General features: G+C 47.4%; 1 protein-coding gene across 2 annotated transcripts in view; it reads left to right on the plus strand.

The window, feature by feature from the left end:
* TGFBRAP1 (transforming growth factor beta receptor associated protein 1) overlaps positions 1 to 25067 on the plus strand; it is a 51982-nt gene that overhangs the window by 2889 nt on the left and 24026 nt on the right. For both annotated transcript variants that reach the window (XM_003354707.5, XM_005662351.3), the window contains exons 2-4: positions 11787 to 12487; positions 21157 to 21351; positions 23479 to 23633. In XM_003354707.5, coding sequence (XP_003354755.3) covers positions 11787 to 12487; positions 21157 to 21351; positions 23479 to 23633 — 1051 coding nt within the window. The remainder of the gene's footprint in view (positions 1 to 11786; positions 12488 to 21156; positions 21352 to 23478; positions 23634 to 25067) is intronic.

Below are 25067 nucleotides of genomic sequence, written 5' to 3' on the forward strand. Positions count from 1 at the left end.
ATGGCTATGGTGTAGGCCAGCAGCTACAGATCTGATTAGACCCCTAGCCTGGGAACCTCCATATGCCACGGGTGCGGCCCTAACGAGCAAAAAAAGAGAAAAAAAGTAGTTATTGTGGTTATTGTGGCATATTCCTTCCTGCTAATATTAAACATTTGCGATCCTTTAAGAAAACTCGAGGAAATTTTACTTAATGGGTTAAGCACCTTCGTCTTGGTCCGAATCCAGTTCTCGTTAGACATACATTAGCGTGATCATTGTGGCGGCCAGGTGTTTGGACACTGCCCAGTAATCTGGCTTGAGTTTGAAGACTCTTCTCCTCTGTGCCAAACCTGACCCATTTCTCTTTATGAAAAAAATCCTGTGCCCTTACACGAACGTAGAAGTAACAAGTTGGGGCTACCCCGAGTGAGCTGGTGTTCTTCAGTCATTGCCTGGGCTGTGAAATCTTACCAATGACTTGAGATCAAGATCTTTTCTTGATCTTCAGGTGGCTGCTCTTGGGTAAATGAAAGATTCCAGCAAGGAGTTCCCATCATGGCGCAGTGGAAGCAAATCTGACTAGTAACCGTGAGGTTGTGGGTTCAATCCCTGGCATTGCCAGAGGGGTAAGGATCCAGTGTTGCCGTGAGCTATGATGTAGGTCGCAGACATGGCTCAGATCTGGTGTTGCTGTGGCTGTGGTGTAGGCTGGCGGCTACCCCTCGCCTGGTGCCACAGGTGTGGCCCTAAAAAGACAAAACAAACAAACAAAAAAAAAAAGATTCCAGCAAAAGAACAAAGGTAAAAGAGGATAACTGCCTAGAACCTAGTGGGCCCTTAATAATTCTTAACATCTATTTGAAGGTCCAGTAGGGAGGGAGATGTTACAAAGGAAATGCCCTGGAGACCCCCTACCCACTCCCCATGCCCTGCCTTCCCCTCCCTCTCTTCCCAAGGCCCTGCTTCAGTCAAAACTGCTGGTGTTGCTGTTCTAGGCTGCATGTGATCTGTACACAGATACACACACACTGCATGCATATATGTGGCATGTGCACAAATGGTGCATATGTGTAGATAAACATACAATTATATGTGTATATTTAAATAATTCTGATTAGTATTGCCCAGGAAAAGGGTTCTGACTATGAATAGTTACAGGGAGGTATGTACCAGGATGGCAAGTTAGTTAGACCTTAGGTGTGTTTTTCTTCTTTTTTAGGACGCTCTTTCCAGTCCTTGAAACAGGTTTGTTGTGATATCACTAGTCTTGTGTTATCTCTGTCACATGAGTGCCAAAGATGGCATGAAATGGTTGTCTGGTGACGTCCGAATTTTCACAAGACAGGGAGTTGTCTTTGGTTCAAGGCTGTAAATGTGTGCCTGACTCCTGGCGACTTCAGGATGGAGCCACTGAGCAGGCGGCTGCGAGGAGCACAGAGCAGACAGGCTGCCGTCCCATTGGCAGCATCAGTGTCATGTAAACGCATGTCCTGTTGGTAAGGTTACTAGGTCCACGGAGAAATGTGTCACCGTGTCGTTCCCTATCTGGAACTTAGCGAGGCAGTGCTGATGATGTCACACTCCTTCTGGGAGGAAGAGTTTGTTTGTGATACATGTTGTTTAGGGGTATGGGGAGGGGGAGGGCGTTTGGCAGCAGAGAAGCATGAGGAGGGAGGAGAATCCTGCTGTAGGGCAGAAGTGAGGCCCTGTGAAGACACAGCCCTGCAGGAGGCTGCCGTCTGCTGGCCCCACACCGCAGTGCCCTCTTGGCCCAAGCCGCCTGGATTCTTACCAGGGATCTGGAGTCACACATGGCCCCTGGGGTCAGTGCCGTGGAAAGAATGTGGCCTTGGAGTTAGAAAGGGACACTGGAGTGGAGTCCCTCTTTGTTCACCTGTGAGTGGATAACCTTGAACGAGAGGCTGGAAATCCGTGTCCGTGGTGATGTCCACCTCTCTGAGCAAAGTGCCCAATCCCCTCCAGGGCCCAGGGGCTCAGAGGTGGCGCCCAGGCAGGGCCTCAATTGGCTGGTGCCCACCCCAGATCCAGAGCAGCCCTGACCCTGGGGTGGGCAGTATGGCTCAGTGTTCAGGACCCACCTCTCCGTAGCCCTGTAGCTGGTGCAGAGCTCCAGGGCGTTCCGGGGCCGTGGCTTCCCTGGGGTGGTGTTACCACTGCCCTGTCCTCAGAGGAGCTGGAGGCCAGCACAGAGGAAGCGTGTCGTCCACTCACACACCATTTGTAAGGAGGGGACAGGCCCAGAGGCTCTAGGTGACTTGCCAGGACCCACCTCCATTCACCTGGATGCATCCCCTGACTTCTGTGGTCCAGCATCTGCTCAGCCTTCGTCCTGGGTCCATGAGAAGCCTAACCCCGCCCTTCCGTCTCAGTTTACATGGGGTGCCAGGCGCTGTGGGCCCTCCTTCCGGCCCCTTCTACTCAGCTCTGTCCCCTGGGGATCAGCTTTCCCTCCTGATCCTGTGGGACCAATGTAGTAACCTAGTGAAAACAGCTGATGAAACGTGGGTGCCTCTGTGTGTGTCCCCTCCCCCCTCCCCGGCCCGAGCACCCCAGGAGGGAGAGGATGTGTGACAACTGTGTCAACTCACTTGTGGGCATGGGCTCTAGAACTGATGTTTTCCGTTTTCCCAACAGTTTCCCCCCTATTGGGTATTGCTGTATGTGGCTTCAGGTCTCCATAAATACATTTACCCAGGTTAATTGAGAAACTCCTATGAAACATTTTCTGTCTATAGGGGGAAAATCCATTGTTAAAATGGCAAAATATAAACTTTTAAAAAGTTGTGGCAGTTCCCATCATGGCTCAGCAGAAACAAATCTGACTAGTATCCAGGAGGATGCAGGTTCGATCCCTGGCCTTGCTCAGTGGGTTCAGGATCCAGCATTGCTGTGAGCTATGGTGTAGGTCTCAGGCACGGCTCGGATCTGGTATTGCTGTGGCTGTGGTATAGGCCGGCAGCTGTAGCTCCAATTCCCACCCCTAGCCTGGGAATGGCCATATGCTGCAGGTGTGGCCCTCAAAAGCAAAACAATAAAAAAATAAATAAAAAGTTGTCTTTCTAGAAATACTGTAAATGGCAGGAAGGTTCAAAGAAGGCAGGCTCTCTTGTACCGAGCACCCGAACTCCTGTGACCAGGGTCAGGCTGTCAGCAGACCTCCGCCACCCTCCCTGTGCCCACTTCCAAGACTCTGACCCCCAGACCTGGCGCATGCACAAGTGACCCAGGAGGCAGCGCTTAACTTTCGGGGTTATTGTGTTCCGAATTCAACCAGACCCTTGCCATCGACGCTGTCTTCTGCTTAGTGGTTTCAGTCCCTGGAAAGAATGCCCAGGGGTGGTTTTTTGCTCCCAAGCCCTTTTGACAACTGGTGGGTTTGTAGAGCCCTTCAGCTGCTCTTAGACTCACCTGGCTTTCCAGCTCAGGTGCCTGGTGAATTCAAGAACTCAGAATTGAGTGGAGCTGATAAAACAGATGACTGATGGGGAATAATGTGACTATTAATAGCTGTAATATCTCTTTGTAAAGAAGAGCAAAGTTTGGCTGAGGGTAGATTTTGAAGGGCTTTCCACCTTGCGCTGAGTTAGGAGTTGATCTTTTAGGCAGTGGCACACTTTCCGAAGCGCTTTAAGGAGGGTAGTGATATGACAGGTGAGGCGGGGTCCACGCTCCTGTCGGCCACGTATTGGTCTGGAATCAGGCCTGGCTTTGATTCAGATGTCAAAATGGCCATTTGACATCTATTCACTCATCACAGCCTATCAGAAACAAAACCCAAAAAGCCTATAAATGGAACAGTAGCAAATCTGACGTTAGGTAGAGTGTCTTTTTCAAAATATAGATAAGATTTAATCTTCAGCTTGTCCATAGGAAAGCGGCTCCTGTTTTGGGTTGTTACCTCCAAAGTGATGAGTCTGGTCCACATCCAGACCTAGGGCTCTAAAGAGTTTGTTTCATTTTAAGGTGCTGGTGTAATTCTCAAATGTGTGATTCTTTGCAGACATATAGGACACCAAGCTTATCTTACAGTCACTCTCATATTTTATACGCATATTCTGTGACAGGAGGTAATTGCTATTCTTTGGTTCAAGAAATATAATTCAATAATTATATTTGGTTCCCATCTTTTTTTTTTTTTTCTTTTTGTCTTTTTAGGGCCGCACCTGTGGCATATAGAGGTTCCCAGGCTAGGGGTCAAATTAGACTTGTAGCTGCTGGCCTACACCATAGCTACAGCAACACAGGATCCAAGCCACATCTGCAACCTACACCACAGCTCACGGCAATGCTGGATCCTTAACCCACTGAGTGAGGCCAGGGATCGAACCTGCGTCCTTGTGGATGCTAGTCAGATTTGTTTCTGCTGAGCCACAGTGGGAACTCCTGGTTCCCATCTTAATAAATGCCCCTCCATCAGAGCATTCTTTTTAGCAGGATATATTTCTGTCTCAGATCAGGAGTCTATATATGTATATATGTGTGTGTGTTTATCTTTTATTTCTTTACTCTTGTAACTATGGATCTACATGCTTCTTTCTGCATCTAGATAATCTGCTACTTCAAACATTGCCTTTCTGCTGTGACGTTGAATGAGGCGTGGCCTTGGTGAGATCTGAACCTGGCCTTGGTGAGATCTGAACCTGGCTTTGGTTCAGAGAAAATGCAAAAGGGAGCCAGGCAGTTAGTAACACCAGTCTCCACCTGGCAAAAGTGGGCGTGGAGGCAGAAGCTGCAGCTGGGCTCCACCTCAGGCTCCACCTTCTTCCCTTTACTCCCTCTACCCCCCGCCCCCATCTTCCAATGACCCCAGGATTTATGGAAATAATTGGTAGGATGCCTTCTTTTGGACTTTGTAAATATGGATTCAGGCCAACTAAGCACTCAACTCAGATGAACTAAGAAATGGCAAGTAAATGATTTACTAGATGATAACTGTTTCAATTAAATGAAATTTTAAACAAGGAACATGCATTTTGTGAATCCCACCAAACTGAGGACCTTTCTGCATTTATTTCCAGGATAAGCTGGTTTGGGGAAATGAGTAGAATTTTATTTTATTTTTTTCATTAATATTTTATACATTTAAAAGAACACAATAGTCATATATATATATATATATATATATATATATATATATATAAAATAACACATATCCTATAGGATATGGAGAGTAATAGTAGAAGCAACCTCAGCTTAGGAAATAGACATTACTAATACCTTTGGAGTCTAGTGTCTGCCCACCTGGTACTGTCCTTCAGTACCCAGGACCTATCATTCAGTACCTAGTACCTGTCCTTCTGGTACTAGGTCCTACCCCCCATGAATTCTGTTCATCATTCCCTTACTTTTATTTTTGATCTTTTGGCTGAAACCCTAAATATTGCATAGTTAGAGTTTTGTGTTTCTGCAACTTACCAAGCCTTGCATACCATTCAGTACCTAGGACCTATCATTCAGTACCTAGAACCTGTCCTTCAGTACCTAGGGCCTATCATTCAGTACCTAGGATCTATCCTTCAGAACCTAGGGCATATCCTTCAGTACCTAGGGCATATCCTTCAGCAGCTAGGGCATATCATTCAGTACCTAGTACCTGTCCTTCAGCACCCAGGACCTATCATGTAGTATCTCAAACCTATCATTCAGTATCTAGTACCTGCCCTTCAGTACCTAGTACCTGTCCTTCAGTACCTAGTAACCTATCATTCAGTACCTACAACCTATCATTCAGTACCTACCTGTCCTTCAGTACCTAGTAACCTATCATTCAGTACCTACAACCTATCATTCAGTACCTACCTGTCCTTCAGTACCTAGGACCTATCATTCAGTACCTAGTGTCTGCCCCCTGCACTGACATTCCCCTGTCAAGGGCTATGCCACATCCTCCCCCTGCCATGTCGTGGTCCCTTCCACCCTGTCTGAGAACTTGTGGTATCTCCAGTTTCCCCCAGTCATGAGCAGAATTGCTGCCAGCCTCCTTGCTCATTCCCTGAAGAACATCAGTTCTGTGGGGCACATGCCAGGTGAAGCATCGTCAGCTTACCTAGAGCCAAGGGCTTCCGCTATCTCCCTGATATCTAGCCAATCCACATGCTTCTACCAGCCGCATGGAGTGTTTCCATTGCTCTGTGTTCTTGCAAACCCCAATGTCATCAGACTTCACATGGGTATGAAGTGCCATCTTCTCGTGGTTGCAGTTTACAATCCCAGGTGGTCCAGCAAGTAGGTCACTCCTCCGTGGCTGATGGTTGTTGGTGCTTCATCTTCTGTGGGAAGCTTGGTCATGTGTCTTGCTAATCCTTCTGAGGTTGTGTTATTTTCTTCCTGTGTGAGTTTCCCATACCCTCTGGGCCTTTTCTGTCAGACGTGTGACATCAGACATCAGTGCCTTCTCCCCCATCCTCATGCTTCTTCATCTTGACTTTTCCATTTCAAAGAACATAGGTTTTACATTTTGATGGGAATAAATTCATCTTTTCCCCAAGGGTTTGTGCTTTTTTATATCTTATTTTAGAAGCTTAGGAGTTCCCTGGTGGCCTAGAGGGTTAAGGATCTAGTGTTGTCACCACTGTGGCTCTGGTTTCTGCTGTGGCGTAGGTTTGATCCCTGGCCCGGGAACTTACACATTGCCAAAAAGAAAAAAAAGAGTTCTTCCCTACCCTAAGTAATAAACATATTTTTCCATGTTTTCTTCTCCAAGTGTTCAGATTATACCTCCCATACGTAAGAGGCTTTGTCATCTGGAGTGGGTGAGATGCGTGGGGTAGTGTAGGACTCTGGCCTTTTCTCCATGTGGATATATCCAGCTCTCCCAGCACCGTTTACAGAGCATGTGCTTGCCCTGTATGTGCCCCCGATATTCAGGGCCGCCTTGATCATTATTCTAGGTCCCCTGGATGCATGGTCTATTCCCAAGCCCTTGAGTATGTTCTCTGGGGTTCTGCCAGCATCACAGTATCCTAGTAACCACAGCTTTCTCTCACATCTTCTCTCTTCAGTCCGGTTCCTTCCTTTTTCACAAGTCCCTTGCTCTATTCTCTGCCATCTGATTTTTTTGTCAAAAAAAAATTTTTTTTTGTCTTTTGAGGGCTGCACCCGTGGCATATGGAAGTTCTCAGGCTAGGGGATGAACCCTGAGCTGCAGCTGCCAGCCTACACCACAGCCACAGCAACTCAAGATCCAAGCCGCATCTGTGACCTACACCACAGCTCATGGCAATGCCAGATCTTTAACCTGCTGAGCGAGGTCAGGGATGGAACCCACATCCTCATGGATACTAGTAAGGTTCAATACTGCTAAGCCACAATGGGAACGCCTGCCATATGAATTTTACAGACATGTAAAATTATCCACGCACATATACCTGTTAGGAATTTATTGGAATCACATTTTTTCTCTGGGTCATTTAGGGGAACACTTTCTTTTTATGGAAGCATAGTCTGCATACAGTCAAATCCACTGAGCCTAAGGGCACAGTTCCATGACTTGATGCATCTACTGGCCTGTGTAGCCAATACCTCTAACAAGACATAGGCTATTTCTGTCACCCCAAAAAGGTCCCTCATGTCCCCTTCCACATAGTCACCCTTTTCTCTCCACAGCAAATGGATTCCTACTCCTGTCACTGTAGATAAGTATTACTTGCTTCTTAACTTCATAGAAATGCAGATACATGTACCTGGATGATCTCTTTCATCCAGTGAAATTCATCCGAATTGTTGAAATTCATCCGTATTGTTGCCTTTTGCCCTGAGTCAGTCCTTTTTGTTTCCAGGTTACAGTCTGCTTTGTGGATACTCCATGTTTATTTTTTTTTAATTAATTTTTTTTGGGCTTTTTTGGGGGGGCACACCTGAGGCATATGGAGGTTCCCAGGCTAGGGGTAGAATCAAAGTTGCAGCTGCCAGCCTATACCACAGCCGCAGCAACATGGGATCCGAGCTGCATCTGCAACCTACACCATAGCTCATGGCAACGCTGGATCCTTAACCCACTGAGCAAGCCCAGGGATTGAACCTGCATCCCCATGGATACTCATCAGATTCATTTCCTCTGAGCCATGATGGGAACTCCTGTCAGTCTTTTTAATTGTAGCTATTCTGATAGGTGTGAAATGGCATCTCATCGTGGCTTAAAATAAATTTCTCTGATGACTAATGAAGGTGAACATCTTTTCATGATCTTATTGGTTGTTCACATACCCTTTTTGTTTGAATCTTTTCTCCATTTTACTTTCATTTTTTTTTCTTCTTTTTATAGCCACACCCACGGCATATGGAGGTTCCCAGGCTAGGGGTCAAATCAGAGCTGTAGCTGCTGACCTATACCACAGCCACAGCAATGTGGGATCCGAGCAGCGTCTGCAACCTACATCACAGCTTGCTGCAATGCCAGATCCTTAATCTACTGAGTGATTAAACCCTCATCCTCACAGAGACTATGTTGGGATCTTAACCCACGGAACCACAACAGGAACTCCTTTTCCCATTTTAAAAATAAATTTGTCTTTTTACTATCGGTTTGTAGGAGTTTTTATGTGTTCCGGATATGAGCCCTTTGCCTCCCATCTTTATATCACAAATTATTCTCCCAGTCTGGGGCTTGCCTATTCATTTCTTTAATGATGTCTTTCTATGGATATACATTTTATTTATTTATTTATTTATTTTTGTCTTTTTGCCTTTTCTTGGGCCGCTTCCGCGACATATGGAGGTTCCCAGGCTAGGGGTCTAATCAGAGCTGTAGCTGCCGGCCTACACCAAAGCCACAACAACTCAAGATCCGAGCCGCATCTGCCACCTACACCACAGCTCACGGCAACACCAGATCTTTAACCCACTGAGCCAGGCCAGGGATCGAACCCGCAACCTCATGGTTCCTAGTTGGAATCGTTAACCACTGCGCCACAAGGGGAACTCCACATTCTAAATTTTTATGTAACCCAATATATCAGCTTTTTTCATTCATAGTGCTTTTTGTATCCTAAGAAATCTTCTTGAACCCAACGTCCCCAAGATATTCCTCTGTCTTTTCTTCTGGAATATTTATAGTTTTAGCTTTTGCTTTAAAAATAGGGAGTTCCCATTATGGCTCAGTGGAAACAAATCCGGCTAGTGTCCGTGAGGATGCAGGTTTGATCCCTGGCCTTGCTCAGTGGGTCGGGGATCTGGCGTTGCTGTGAACTGTGGTATAGGCTACAGACGTGGCTGGGATCTTGCTTGTGTTGCTTCGGCTGTGGTATAGGCCGGCAGATATAGCTCCAATTGGACCCCTAGCCTGGGAACTTCCATATGCGGCAGGTTTGGCCCTAACAAGCAAAAAAAAAAAAAAAAGTAATTCGATGCATCTCAAATTGATTTTTGTCTATGGTCTGAGGTAGGGGTCATTAAGATTAAATTTTAACCCCATAATATTATCCACTTTTTCCAGCACCATGGATGGAAATGAATTTACTTTCCCCATGTATTGCCTTGAAGCCTTTGCCAAGAGCTAATTGAATGCATATCTGTGGGCCTAATTTTGGACTTCTCTGTTCCATTGATCTGTTTGCCTGTCCCCATGTCTTAATTACTCTAGTTGTATAGCAATTTTTGAAATCATTGTAGGTCCTTCACCTTTGTTCTTTGTTTTCAAGATTGTTTCAACTATTCTAGGTACTTTGATTTCCATTTAAATTTTAAAATCAGCTTGTCAATTTCTGCAGAAAATCTGCTGAGATTAAAAATTCAGTCTTCCTTAATGTCTAACAACAATAAGATGTTATGACTTTGTCCTTAAAGTTCTTATACAACTTCCTGAGACAATTTCTTAATAATTTTTGTACTGTTGTCAATATCTTTTATTTGAGATCAAAATTTCTAATTGTGTGTAGAAATGCAGAGGACTTTGGTATATTGATTTTTTTGATCAAATGATATTTCCTAATGTTTGTTAATCCTAACAGATTATTCGCGAGTTTCCATGCCAACAGTAACGTCCTCTGTAAACTTCCACACGTATATGGAAGTTCCCAGGCCAGGGATGGAATCTGAGGAGGATTCTTTAACCCACTGTGCCAGGCTGGGGATCAAACCCGCACTTCTGCAGGGACCCAAGCTGCGGCAGTCAGGTTCTTAACCCATTGCAGGAACTCCTATATTAATATTTTTCAGTCTTTTTCTCTAGGTATGCAATTTTGAGCAAAACTATTAAAATGTTGCTCTTTTGTATTATAACCACATTTTTAAGGTGTAGTTCTAAGAAGTTAGTTTAAAAATCAAGTTAGTTTGAGATCACACAATAAAGAATGAAGTTGTATACCTCAGAGTAATTCTTAATCTTCTTACCATATGGAAACCTCTCTGAATTCAGGTCCCAGTAAGTTGGACTTAGTGATAATATGGGGAGGTATGGCCCCAATCAATTCTATAATTCATATTTTATTTAAGCAAATTCATCATGTGACTAGATAATGGAGAAAATTTTCTTGCTGTTTAAAGGAATAAACTGTTTTTGGAGATCCTGTTGTAGCTCAGCAGGTTAAGAACCTGACTGGTATCCATGAGGATGCGGATTTGATCCCTGGCTTTGCTCAGTGGGTTAAGGATCCAGTGTTGCCATGAGCTGTAGTGTAGGTTGCAGACGCAGCTCAGATCCTGCATTGCTGTGGCTATGGTGTAGCCAGCAGCTACAGCTCTGATTGGACCCCTAGCTTGGGACTCTCCATATGCCATGGGTACGGCCCTAAAAAGACAAAAAAAAAAAAAAAAAAAAGGAATAAACCGCTTTTAAGTATCAGAATGTTACTTTGGCAGCTTTCATTTTCCTCCACGTAGTTTAGTTTTAGCAGCTTGGGAGTTTGTAACTCAGTATTGTTAGTCATTGCTATGCAGGAGCATTAGCTTTCTGGGACTTCCCTAGTCTAGTTATATGGCTGTACTCTTAGACAGCCCCTCCCCAGTTCCCACCCCTAGGACCTGGGGACCACCACTCTGCTCTCTGTCGTCGTGAGTTCAGCTTTTTCCAGCTCCCTGAGTGAGTGAGATCCATCATGTCTGTCTTCCTCTATCTGACTAATCTCACATAGTGTAACGCCGTCAGGGTCCATCCATGCTGTTGTAAATGGCAGTATTTCCTTCTTTCTCAGGGCTGCATAATATCCCATCGTGGGTGTTGAGTGTGTGTATCTCCCATCTCCATCGATTCATCCGCTGGGCGACACTTAGGTTGTTTCCATGTCTTCCGTATGGGGAATAGTGCTGCAGTGAACATAGGAGTGCAGCCTCCTCTTTAAATGTCTGATTTCATTTCCTTTGGATAGATGCCCAGGAATGGGATTGCTGGGTCATAGGGCAGTTCTATTTTTAATTTCAGGGAGACACCATAGAAATCTCAGCTCTGCTGGGAATGAGCAGGGTGGCACTTAATCGGAAGTAGGCGTGTGCCCTTCTGCTGGGGTCTCTGTGTGCCTGGAGGGAGGAGAGCCAGTGGGCAAGCTTTTCTTTGTTCTTTTTTTTGGCCACGCCTGTGGCGTGGGGAAGTTCGCAGACCAGGGATCCAACCCGCATCATAGCAGTGACCCAGCCACAATAGTGACCCCGCCATGTCCTTAACCCACTGAGCCACAAGGGAGCTCCGGGACTCTTTTCCTTCCTTCACGACTTTTCTACAGTGTCGAATGGTTTCCTTCTACCGAGGTTGTAACTGGGGATCTGTGCGCGTTTACTGCAACCAACATGGTTCCGCTTTTCCCTCGCTATTCCTCGTCGCTCTGACTTACCCTCTCCTTGCTCTCCTGCAGACCAGCCGCCGCCATGATGAGCACCAAGGCCTTCACCCTAGTCCCCGCCGTGGAACGGGAGCAGCTGATGGGCGACAGAGAGCGGGTGTCGCTGGAGTGCGTGGAGTGCTGCGGTAGGAACCTGTACCTGGGCACCAGTGACTGCTTTGTGTACCACTTCCTGCTGGAGGAGAAGACCCTGCCCACGGGGACGGCCACCTTCACTGCCACCCGGCAGCTGCACAGACACCTGGGCTTCAAGAAGGCAGTGAACGAGCTGCGGGCGGCGTCGGCCCTCAGCCGGCTGCTGGTGCTGTGCGACGGCTGCATCTCCCTGGTCCACATGCTGAGCCTGGAGCCCGTGCCGTCTGGCGCCCGCATCAAGGGGGCCGCGGCGTTTGCCTTGAACGAGAACCCGGTGAGCGGGGACCCGTTCTGCGTGGAGGTCTGCATCATCTCCGTCAAGCGCAGGACCATCCAGGTGTTCCTGGTGTACGAGGACCGCGTGCAGATCGTCAGGGAGGTGTCGACGCCGGAGCAGCCGCTGGCTGTGGCGGTGGACGGCCACTTCCTGTGCCTGGCCCTGAGCACCCAGTACATCATCCTGAACTACAGCACGGGCGCCTCGCAGGACCTGTTCCCCTACTGCAGCGAGGAGAAGCGGCCGATCGTCAAGAGGATAGGGAGACAGGAGTTCCTCCTGGCGGGCCCCGGGGGACTGGGTGAGCCGCCCCAGCGCCCCTGCCAGCCTCGGCTCCCTCTGCCCAGGCTCCCTGCGTTTTCTCCTCGAATCCGGGCTGCCATCCGAGAGGGCGATGGCCGTGGTGAAGCTAGGCCCTCGTGGAGCATGTTTGCCAGCCTTGAGGCGAGATGCACCCAGAACTGCACACCCCGTGTTTGCTAAATGTTCCTTAGAGTGTTTTGTGAGTGTGGGTTTAATGGAGCAAAAATAGACCAGTCATAGAACCGCTCTTGTTTGGGGCCAGAGTCGAGCCTGAGAATGACTCTGGGGAGGGGCTTCCTCCATGGGGATAACAACAGAAATAAGAATCTGTCACATTTCACTATGAGACTCTCTCTGGTGGGTGGGTTTCCCAGCAGATTGTTTGCATTCTCCATCTTTCTGAAAAGGAGTTAGGGTAGCTCACTTACAGATATTTTCCAATGTGGAGGCTCCCACATTATGGCCCTAATTTTCTCTCTGAGACTGTAATTTCATTCCATCAAAAAGTGTCTGGTATGGAGTTCCCGTCACGGCGCAGCAGTTAACAAATCTGACTAGGAACCACGAGGTTGCAGGTTCGATCCCTGGCCTTGCTCAGTGTGTTGAGGATCTGGTGTTGCCATGAGCTGTGGTACAGGTTGCAGACGAGGCTCAGATCCTGTGTTGCTGTGGCTCTGGTGTAGGCCAGTGGCTACAGCTCCGATTAGACCCCTAGCCTGGGAACCTCCATATGCCCCAGGAGGGGCCCTAGAAAAGGCAAAAAAAAAAAAAAAAAAAAAAGCATCTGGTAGCTCCTTGAAAGTGTGTTGGCTGCCTGGGTGGCCTGTGTATTCTCTGACTCCTAAGAGTCACAGCTAGTAGTGTTGTTGGTGGCTTGTGGTCAGGGACGGTTCATAGTGTGTGGGTGTGACCTACAGTGCTGCTGACAGTGTGTGAGACTTGGAGTGTAGGCATCTCACTTCAGAATGATACTTCAGACATATTTCTCATCATAACAAAACTTGAAGTTGGAGTTCTTGTTGTGACGCAGCGGAAGTGAATCAGACTAGTATCCAGGAGGGTGTGGGTTCTATCCCTGCCCTCAGTCAGTGGGCCAGGGGTCCTGCGTTGCTATGGCTGTGATATAGACTGGCAGTTGCAGCTCTGACTCCACCCCTAGCCTGGGAACTTCCATATGCCACAGGTGCATAAAAAAAGAAAAAAAAATATTGAGGTCATAGGCTAAGTTGTAGACTTTTGAGTTTTACTCTCTCTTTTTTTAAGGGTTATAGGTGATTTTTACTTGTTTCCTTTCTGTATGGCCCAGATTTCCACAGTGAACATATGCTACTTTTTAAAAAAATTTCATTGGTGTATAGTTGATATACAAATTTGTGTCAGGTGTACAGCTAAGGGAATCAGTTATAACATATACATATACCCATTCTTTTTCAGACTCTTCTCCCACACAGGTCATGACACTGTATTAAGTAGATTTCCCTGTGCTATACAGTAGGTCCTTGTTAGTTATCTATTTTATATATAGTAGTGTGTATATGTTAAGCCCAACCTCCCAATTTATTCCTCTCCCCAATGTTTACCCTTAAGTAATTATCAATTTGATTTTGAAATCTTCAAGTCTTTTTCTGTTTTGTAAGTTCTTTTGTAGCATTCTTTATTAGATTCCACATATAAGTGATATCACATGTTTGTCTTTCTCTGACTGACTTCACTTTAGTATGAGAGTCTCTAGTTCCATCCATGTTGCTTTAAAGGGCATTGTTTTGTTCTTTTTTGGGGCTGAGTAATATTCCATTGTGCACATATACCACATCTTCTTAATCCATTCATCTGTTGATGGACATTTAGGTTCTTTCCATGTCTTGGCTATTGTGAATAGTGCTGCCGTGAGCTTAGGGCATGTGTCTTTTTGAATGAAAGTTTTGTCCAGATATATGCCCAGGAGTGGCTTTTTTTTTTTTTAATTTATTTTTATTTTTTGGCCACACCCATGGCCAAGGATTGAACCCACACCGCAGCAGCAACCCAAGCCACGGCAGTGACAATGCTGGATCCTTAACCCACTGTGCCAGAAGGGAACTCCCAGGAGTAGCTTTTTTTTTTTTTTTTTTTTTTTTGTCTTTTGTCTTTTTTGTCTGTTGTTGTTGTTGTTGCTGTTGTTGCTATTTCTTGGGCCGCTCCCGCGGCATATGGAGGTTCCCAGGCTAGGGGTTGAATCGGAGCCGTAGCCACCGGCCTATGCCAGAGCCACAGCAACGCGGGATCCAAGCCGCGTCTGCGACCTACACCACAGCTCACGGCAACGCCGGATCCTTAACCCACTGAGCAAGGGCAGGGACCGAACCCGCGACCTCATGGTTCCTAGTCGGATTCGTTAACCACTGCGCCACGACGGGAACTCCAAGGAGTAGCATTTTTAAAAAGGGGCATGTTGGGACCGGTTCAGGGCCACTGACATAGACCCGAATTCCTGCATCTCCTCTCACGCACCCCAAGTCTTACCCAGCCCCGAGACATCACTGTTCCTTTGATCTGTCCAACAGCACACAGGACAGAAGGACGGGGGGTCGGTAGCAGCACCGCTGTGCCCACCATTTAATTACCAAGAAAAGCTTGGTTGTCTCCAACTTCTTTGGTCCTTGGGGGGTGGGGGACAGCTTATCCATCAGGAATGTGCAGTCCCCTTTCTGTGTTTTGAAGTCACTTGGAATTGTACCCTCCTGTGGTCATGCCACCGACTGGGTGTACGGTCAGACTCATCTATTTCATTTCACTTTCTATTCATAGAAATCACTTTCTTTTGTCATTTTCTTCTGCAAAGGTGCCAAGTCAGACAGATTCAGTGAGGTCCATTCTCTCCTTCCCCCACCAGTAACCCTTATGATGGTGAACTGTTTCATTCTGAAAGAAAAAAGATAAATGACTATGTAGGAATTGGTGTCTCCCTCCTCCTGGCCTTTTGCTCCTCCTGGTGGTCCAGAGAGCTCTTGGTGGCACAGCACAGAGCTTGTCGCTGTTTGCTTCCGCAGCCGCAGGCCACACTCCAGGGCGGAGGGACCACCAAGCATCCAGTCATAGCCAGCAGTAGGCTTTCAGGGGTTTTCAGTCTTGGGGTATGGCTAGGAGCTTCTCTGTTGGCATTTTTCCTGCGTCTCTGGGAAATCTTCCTTAAAGTGGGGTTCCTGGGTCGAGGTGTACCCGCACGCGAGTCTTGGGGGCATTGCCACATACCCCTCAAGCCCGGTACGTGTGTTCCTTCGGCTTTGCCAGCAGAGTCCCTGTGTTGTCGGGCTTCGGTGTTTTTGCCCTTCTGGCACCCAAGGAATGGCACTGCTGTGGCTTTTGTCCCATTTCTCCTGTGTCGTAAGTGAGATCCAACATTTTTCATACACGTACGAGCCATTTGCCCTTCTTTCAATGCGAATTCTCCATTCTTCTCTCCAACCGTTGACTCTAGTTCTTTTTTTTTTTTTTTTTTTTTTTTATCTTTTGTCCTTTATCTTTTGAGGGCCGCACCCGCAGCATATGGAGGTTCCTAGGCTAGGGGTCCACTTGGAGCTGTAACCGCCAACCTATACCACAGCCACAGCAACACCAGATCCGAGCCATGTCTGCAACCTACACCACAGCTCACAGCAACATCAGATCCTTAACCCACTGAGCAAGGCCAGGGATCGAACCCTCAACCTCATGGTTACTAGTCGGGTTCGTTAACCACTGAGCCACGACGGGAACTCCCATCTAGTTCTTTATATATTCGAGATACCAGCTTGTTGTCTGAGGTATGTTTCAAATATCAGTTTCCAGTTTTACAGCAGGAGCTCTCCTCACCCATTTCTGTGTGATCCCGTGTATTAACCTTTCGGTGTTACTGCTTTTTTGAGACCTAATCAGGGGTGGTTCTCCCTCTTCCAGGCTGTTGACAGATCTGCCCAGGTTTCCTGCTGGGACTTTGATGGGTTTTTTTCCTTATAGTGAGCTTATAAGGAATGAATTTGCTTTCCTCTTCGTGTGATCATCCGTTATCCCACTGCCTGATTCATGACCCCTTTTCCTCGCGGATGCAGGAGGCTGCCCCTCGGTACAAGCAGTTTCCTTATGCCGTTGGCCCAGCTCCAGGTTTTCTGTCTGGTAGCTTATTGATGAGCCAATACCTGACTGTTTTAGTTACAAAGCCCGTATCTTGAAAACATTTGACTCCCATATCTTATTGCTGGTGTTTGTGTTAGGATTGAAGGGAAATGACAGTCCCTCATGTTCAGGCTGCATTTTCCCCCAAACTTAATGTGTCTCGACTACGTGGACATCATGCTAAATGACCCACTGTCTTGGTTGTTGTTCTGCTTGTCATGGATGTGATCATAAGCAAATTGGAACCTCCTTGGAGGCGCTGTGCTACGTCACTGTGCTCAGGCTCTGTAGGCAATACTGTGATCACCACCGTTATTATAAAAAGGCTCCAGAAATTAAGTTCAAAACAAATTATTAAAGGAACGCACCTGCACCTTGGGACATATGAAAGCGGTACTTTTTCTTTTCTTTTCTTTTCTTTTTTTGCCTCTTGGGGCCACACCTGTGGCATATGGAGGTTCCCAGGCCAGGGGTCCAATCAGAGCTGCAGCTGCCGGCCTACACCAGAACCACAGCAACGCAGGATCTAAGCCGTGCTGCCCCCTACACCACAGCTCACAGCAAAACTGGATCCTTAATCCACTGAGTGAGGCCAGGGATCAAACCCTCAACCTCATGGTTTCTAGTCAGATTCATTTTCGCTGTGCCACAACGGGAACTCCAAAAGCTGTACATTTTCATTTGCCTCATTGCCTTCCTCCCCGAAGGTCACCTGTATCCACTTCTCTGTCATAAGAAATTGCTCTTACATTTTTGCCTTGACTTATTTTTATTTTTATTGTTTTGGCCATGCCCATGGCATGCAGAAGTTCCCAGGCTAGGGATCAAACCTGTGCCACAGCAGCACTCCATGCCAAGGCAGTGACAACACCGGATCCTTAACCTGCTGAGCTACCAGTGAACTCCATTTTGGCCTTTGTTTAAATTGTATTATTTTAAGCAGTACTTTGTTGAAATTTGCATAATTCAGTTGATGATTGTGACTTACTTTAAACTCTATCCTTTGATAATGCTTCTTAGAAAATAATTCAGCTACTCCTCCACCCAAATGCCCCTGCCCCAGCTCAGATAAGGGGGCCCACCAATACTTAGAAGGTGTGCAAGGGAAAATAATGTGTTTTGTTTTGGGTTTTTTGTTTTTTGGTTTTGTTGTTGTTGTTGTTGTTGTTGTTGTTGTTGTTTTTGCTTTTTTAGCAGTGCACACCTGTGATACATGGACTAGGGGTCAAATTGGAGCTGCAGCTGCCGGCCTACACCACAGCCACAGCAGCACAGACCCGAGCTGCGTCTGCGACATACATTGCAGCTCATGGCAATGCCCGATTCTTAACCCAGTGAGGGAGGCCAGGGATGGACCCTGCATCCTCATGGATACTAGTTGCATTCGTTATCACTGAGCCACAACAGGAACACCCGGAAAATAATAGTTTTTAAACGTGTTCCATTTACACACTTTCTATGTCTGCAGGCTGGTACACTTGTGTGCCTTTGGCAATATGGAAACGATAGAGCATGTGAACTGCTTTCTCGTATATAATCAGTTGCTAGGTGTCAGTGGCGGCCCTGCTTCTAAGTGAATCTGTGGCTTTTCTACTGCCTGATCTGGACCCTGATTGCCAGTGAACTGCTCTGCTCTTTTGTTCCAGTGAAATTCTCTGCTTTCCTTTTGTGTAGAAGCCTCTCTTCCCAACCTGGTTTCTGCCCCTTCCATTTTGAGAATGTTTATGTCTGGGCCTTTGCTGCACAGTCCCCGGGTAGGGTAAGGGCCTCGACCCTGATTTAATGGACAGCGTTTGGGCGCCCGTGTTCCCATGGGAGCTGTGTGTCCAGAACACGGTAATTGGCCCTGCAATGCGCAGGATCCTCAGGATTATCATACGCTTGTCCCAGCACCAGATTACATTGGGCCAATGCCTGGCTGACGGTGACATGCTTTTCTTTCCCCTTCAGGCCCTCCAGCCGGCAGGTTCTAAACGTGCAGAAAATGCAAGAGAGTGTGAACCTCACTTCCTCCTGAGAAGTTCGGTCTTGATCTCAGATTCCCGATGCCTCCTAGAGCTTTGCACCTATTTCTCTCCTTTGGGATTTTTGATGCTCTCTCTTTATTTATTTATTTTTTATTTTTTTATTTTCTGTCCTTTTAGGGTCACACCTGTGGCATACGGAGGTTCTCAAACTAGGGATCGAATAGGAGCTGTAGCCGCCGGCCCACACCACAGCCACAGCAACGCCAGATCTGAGCTACGTCTGCGACCTACCCCACAGCTCACAGCAACGCCGGATCCTTAACCCACAGAGTGAGGCCAGGGATCGAACCCACATCCTCACGGATACTAGTCAGGTTCGTTACCGCTGAGCCACAGTGGGAATGCCTCACTTTGTTTTATCTTTACATTTCTGTTCCCTGGGTTACTAATGAATGTGGAAATCTCTTCATGAATTTATTAGCTATTTTCATGTTGCTTTCTGTGCATTACTGATTCATATCCTTTGTTTTTCTCTTGAGTTAGTCATTTTTGGAATGACTTTTAAAGACAGTAAAGGGTGAAAGGGAAATACTTAAGGAGAAATGAATGGTTCATGTTAGACAATTGTAACTCCTTAGTGGGAGACACACACTCACACACACACACACCTCCTCCAAGGCTCACTGCTCTGTCATCTAGATAAGAGGTTCAGTTGGTTCTACTTCCATGTCAAGAACCAATACTGAAAGTGTGAAGCCGAATCAAACAAGTATTGTGTGTCTAAGTGCCCACTGCAGAAGGGGCCCTCTGAGTGTGTCAGGCTGAGCACAGCGTGGGCACACATGAGTGATCCCACCTGATACCTGTTTCTCCGCTTTGAGGGAAAAGAGCTGTGTTTGTTCTTGATTATGTGCAATACGTCTCGCTCTTTGTAGCCACAGCAAGTTCAGGAGGGCCAGTGATTTCACGGGCTTAGTAATTTCGCGTCTGTGCTATAGTTGAGATACTTTCTGTTGTTTTAAAGAACTGTCTAGGGAGTTCCCTGTGGCCTAGTGCATTAGAGATCCAGCGTTGTCAGTGCTGTGGCCCGGGTTTGATCCCTGGCCTGAGAACGTCAACCTGCCACTGGTGCAGCCAAAATAATAATAGTAATAATAATAATGAAATACTGTCCATATCTCTCTGCCTCTCTTGTTCCCCCTTCTCTGTTGTGTAAGTGGAAAACATTTGTCTCCTACAGGAGCAGCTAACCTTTTGCAGGCAATACCATGCAATTTTTGTAGTTTGGTTTTAATTGAAGTATAGTTGATTTTCATACCAGGCTGTTTTTAAAGGTGTTTTATGTCAAGTACTTTGAAAACTAAGTTAAAATGAATTGACTTTCCTGGGTGAGGTTCCTAATTTGGAGAAACCCCAGGATCTGGGGCCTCTGAACAGCTTATTTGGAAATGTTGTTTAGTGATTTATGTACAAAATAGATGAGCCTTTTTTTTTTTTTTTTTTTTTTGGCTTGCTTTTTAGGGCCATACCTTCGGTATATGGAAGTTCCCAGGCTAGGGGGTTAAATTGGAGCTGCAGCTGCCGGCCCACACCACAGCCACAGCAATGCCAGATCCGAGCCGTGTCTGTGACCTATACCACAGCTCACGGCAACGCCGGATCCTTAACCCACTGAGCGAGGCCAGGGATCGAACCTGCGTCCTCATGGATCCTAGTTGGACTCATTTCCACTGAGCCACGATGGAAACTCTGACAGTAACCCGCCTCTTTGCAAAATCACCTCTTTCTTTACATCAGAGAGAACATGTATCCAGAGTTAGACCTGGACTCTGAGCAGGGACAGTTCAGGATAGGACGCCTTGTGGAGGGCCTGGCACACAGTAGATGCTCAATAAGCATGGAACGACTGTGTTCAGTATCACTGACCCTGTTCCCCATCAAGTGAGTGTATAGGGGCGAGCTGTCACTTAGAGACGCACACGCATTGGAGAATAAGAGGCGGAAGAAAGCTTGCAAAACTTCTTAGACTCTGCGAAGTTCACTCTTCTCACCTGTGAGGACACGAGCTACATCTACCTTCATGTACATGGTTTTTTGCTTCCTGTTTAAACTGAAAGGACCTATGAGACAGACATTCTGGGGAAGATGATCCTCTGCATAAGAATAGTCAGGGGGAGTTCCTACCTTGGCTCAGTGGTTAACGAACTGGTTATCCAGGACACGGGTTTGATCCCTGGCCTCGCTCAGTGGGTTAAGGATCTGGCGTTGCCATGAGCTGTGGTGTAGGTCGCAGACGCAGCTCGGATCCTGAGTTGCTGTGGCTATGGCATAGGCTGGCAGCTGTAGCTCCCATTTGACCCCTTGCCTGGGAACCTCCATATGAGCAGGTGTGGCCCTGAAAAGACAAAAGACAAAAAAAAAAAAAAGAATAATCAGAGGCGTCATGTTAAGTTGCCTTTCCCATCCTGAGTTAGAATGACGGGGCAGGCATCCTGCCTCCAGACACATCGACAGAAAAGCAGACAACCACGGCTCTCTGAAGCCCCACGTGACTCCTGCTGTTTTCCAGGCATGTTCGCCACAGTGGCCGGGATATCTCAGCGAGCCCCCGTGCACTGGTCGGAGAACGTCATTGGGGCGGCCGTCTGCTTCCCCTACGTCATCGCACTGGATGACGAGTTCATCACAGTTCACAGCATGCTGGACCAGCAGCAGAAGCAGACTCTACCCTTTAAGGAAGGCCACATCCTCCAGGATTTTGAAGGTACCGGTTTCCGTGGAATCTTAATGACATTTAGCTACCAAACTTTCACAATGATATGTTTGATTTTTTTTTTTTTCCTTCTTTTGCCACACTGATGGCATGTGGAAGTTCCCAAGGCAGGGATTGAACCCAAGCCCTGGATCCTTACCCTGTTGCACCACTAGGGAGCTCCTGCTGATATTTCTTCACTAAACACTTTTTCCCCCCTCCCCGCACCCATAGGATATGGAAGTTCCCAGGCCAGGGGTCGAATCCGAGCTGCAGCTGCCAGCCCACGCCACAGCCACAGCCACGCCAGATTCTTACCCACTGAGCGAAGCCAGGGATTGGACCCACATCTTTATAGACACTATGTCGGGTTCTTAGCCCACTGAGCCACATCAGGAACTCCCTCATATGCCTGTTCTGATATTTTCGTCATACCAAGAGCTAATCCAGGTCCATGCATTGCCTTTCCTGTGTCAGGATGTGGCTCCCCAGACTGGCCTTTCCTGTTTTAGATGCTGGGGACATCAGCCTGCTGAGACTCCTAGTCCCACATGACATGCATCAGTGCTCGGTGGGGGCACTCGGAGAGCACATTCTAAGAATATGACGTGCAGTATGTGCCTCGAGGTGGAGGTGGGCACAGAGTGCTGGGCTCACATGGGCTGGTGACATAACCACCCCCACCCCAGGTGGGCACAAGGTAGGGGGCTTCCTGGGAAGAGGGACGGCAGTGCAGAGAAGGGGCAGAACCTCATCGGAATATAGGAAAAATGATGTTGGTTGACATGGAAGACAGATAATGTAGACAAGAATCAAGCAGGGCCTCAAGCAGGAAGTCATGGGTATCCAGGCCAGGAAAGACAGGGTTCCCCTCAAACCAGGCGGTGGGACCCGGGTAGAAGGAGGGGTTCTGAGGAGGGAGGATCTGGGGGAGCAGGAAAGACTTGGCTGATGCTGAACGATCTTCAGGCAGAAAGACAGGGTCGTTCCACTGCTCCCTGGGAACAGGTGACAGCTTGAAATGCATCTCCTTTTCTGAGCGTCTGACAGAAGGAGCCCGTCTCCGGTCACAGGTCCAGCTCCCCAGCAGACAGTGACAGCACTGCTGAGGGTCAGGGTCATGGGCAGAGTAGGGGGGAGGAGGAGGAAGCACCAGGACAAGTGAGGAACATCATCTTATACTTCAGAATGGGGTGCTATTGGAGTTCCCATCCTGGTTCAGTGGTTAACGAATCCAACTAGGAACCATGAGGTTGCGGGTTCATTCCCTGGCCTCGCTCAGTGGGTTAAGGATCTGGCATTGCCGTGAACTGTGGTGTAGGTCACAGATGCAGCTCAGATCCCGTGTTGCTGTGGCTCTGGCGTAGGCTGAAAGCTACAGTTCCAATTAGACCCCTAGCCTGGGAACCTCCACATGCCTCAGGAGTGGCCCTAGAAAAGGCAAAGAAAAAGAAAAGAATGGGGTGCTATCATCTTCGTTTCCTATAAAGGGACTAACCTAGAGAGAAAAGAATTTTTAAAGACCTTAATAGGAGGGAGAGCGTAATTCTTACAATTTCCCATGATTTGGGCTTTACAGCCTGATTGGACTATGGGTTATTATCCACCCACCTGGCTTTACATGTGTCAGCACGTGAGACTCGAAAAACGCAGAAGGGGGGTTCCCCTCATGGCTCAGCGGAAAGGAACCAGACTGGTATCCATAAGGATTCGGGCTTGATCCTGAGTGGGTTAAGGATCCTGCTTTGCCATGAGCTGTGGTGTAGGTCACAGACATGGCTTGGATGCTCAGATGCCGAGTTGCTGTGGCTGTGGTGTAGGCCGGCAGCTACACCTCTGATTCGACCCCTAGCCTGAGAACTACCACATGCCATGGCTGTGACCTTAAAAAGAAAAAAAATGGTGAAACGTTTTTATGTGTCACACTCTGGAAGTGCAGCGTTATGAGCTCACCCCTCCCCGAGGGTGGGAAGAGGGAGAAAGAATCGTTAACGTGCGGCTGCCGTGGGGACTCCGAGTCGGGGCAACCGTGATGAAGTCAGGCCACACGGCAGGGCGGGCTCTGGTTTGGGGTGCTTGGGGTGTCTTCTTGCTAGCCTACGTCCCCTCCCTCGCCAATGGTGTGCACTTCCTTCCCAGGAAGAGTCATTGTCGCCACAAATAAAGGAGTTTACATCTTGGTTCCGCGGCCTCTGGAGGAGCAGGTGCAGGGTCTCCTAGCAAGCCACAGGGTGGAGGAGGCCCTGGTGCTGGCGAAAGGCGCCCGGAGGAACATTCCAAAGGAAAAGTTTCAGGTTGGTAATCAGCTGCTCACGAGGAAGCCTTCCTCCAAGCGGCCAGTTAGGAACGGGGGTTAGCTCCCCTTAACTAAGCACGCCCGGCCCTGCAGACACTCTGTATCCATTACTCAATTTTCTCAACACGGATGCATCATGCAGATAAGGAGGTGGGTCGCAGAGGAGCCGGACAGCTGGATAAAGTCATGCTGTTGACAGAGGCGAGGTCAGGATTGGAGCCTCTGACATCATCCCCAGCTTAATGCACCAAGTTGTTTTTTTAAAATTTTATTTATTTATTTAATTATTTTAAGGGCCACACCTGTAGCATAAGGAAGTTCCCAGGCGAGGGGTCAAATCCGAGCCACAGCAACTCAGGAGCCGAGCCACGACTGTGACCTACACCACAGTTCACGGCAACACCGGATCCTTGACCCACTGAGCAAGGCCAGGGATCTAACCTCATCCTCATGGATCCTAGTCGGGTTTGTTACCACTGAGCCACGACGGGAACTCCAGGAAACATAACTTTAATGTAGTAGGTCTGACACATGTAATTGATAAATCGATGACAAAGTGGTCTCATGTCCAATGAAATCAGATTCCCTAAATTTGCTCCTTGATCAGTTGCAAGGTTAGTTCAGGTTCCTCTATGGATCTGAGAATAATAAAGCATACTATTGGTGTGTGCACGCTTCCTGTGAACACCTAAGTCGATGGTTAAACATGCTTATGAATTCATAGCCATCCCCTTAACGGTTACCTGTCAGCCAGTTTTTCAGGACGATGTGGTTGCCGTGGAGTAAGGCTGTGCTTTCTGGCCTCAGAGAGTAGATTCCGCAGGTAGAAGAAGTCAGAACATGTATTTATGGTCACAGGCTTGAATATAGATAAACTTGGCATCATTGTTCCTAATCTGGGGCTTTTTTGGTGTTTATTTATGTTATTGATGTAGAGTTGATTTACGATGTTGTGGTAGTTGCAGGTGCACAGTGAAGCAATCCAGTTATACATACATATATATATATATATATATATACATTCCTTTTCAGATACTTTTCTCTTATAGGTTATTACAAGATATTGAGTCTGGTCCCCTGTGCTCCACAGTAGATCCTTGTTGCTTATCTATTTTATGTATAGTGTGTCTACCTGTTCATCCCAAACTCCTAATTTATCCCTCTGGCCTTGATGCTAATTTTTTATTTTTATTTTTATTTATTTATTTATTTTTTGTCTTTTTGCCTTTTCTAGGGCCGCTCCTGCGGCATATGGAGGTTCCCAGGCTAGGGGTCAAATCGGAGCTGTGGCCAGTGGCCTACACCAGAGCCACAGCAACGTGGGATCTGAGCTGCGTCTGCGACCTACACCACAGCTCATGGCAATGCCAGATCCTCAACCCACTGAGCAAGGCCAGGGATGGTTCCTAGTCGGATTCGTTAACCACTGAGC

The sequence above is a fragment of the Sus scrofa genome, chromosome 3, assembly GCF_000003025.6.
Source record: "Sus scrofa isolate TJ Tabasco breed Duroc chromosome 3, Sscrofa11.1, whole genome shotgun sequence".
NCBI classification, from domain to species: Eukaryota; Metazoa; Chordata; class Mammalia; order Artiodactyla; family Suidae; genus Sus; species Sus scrofa.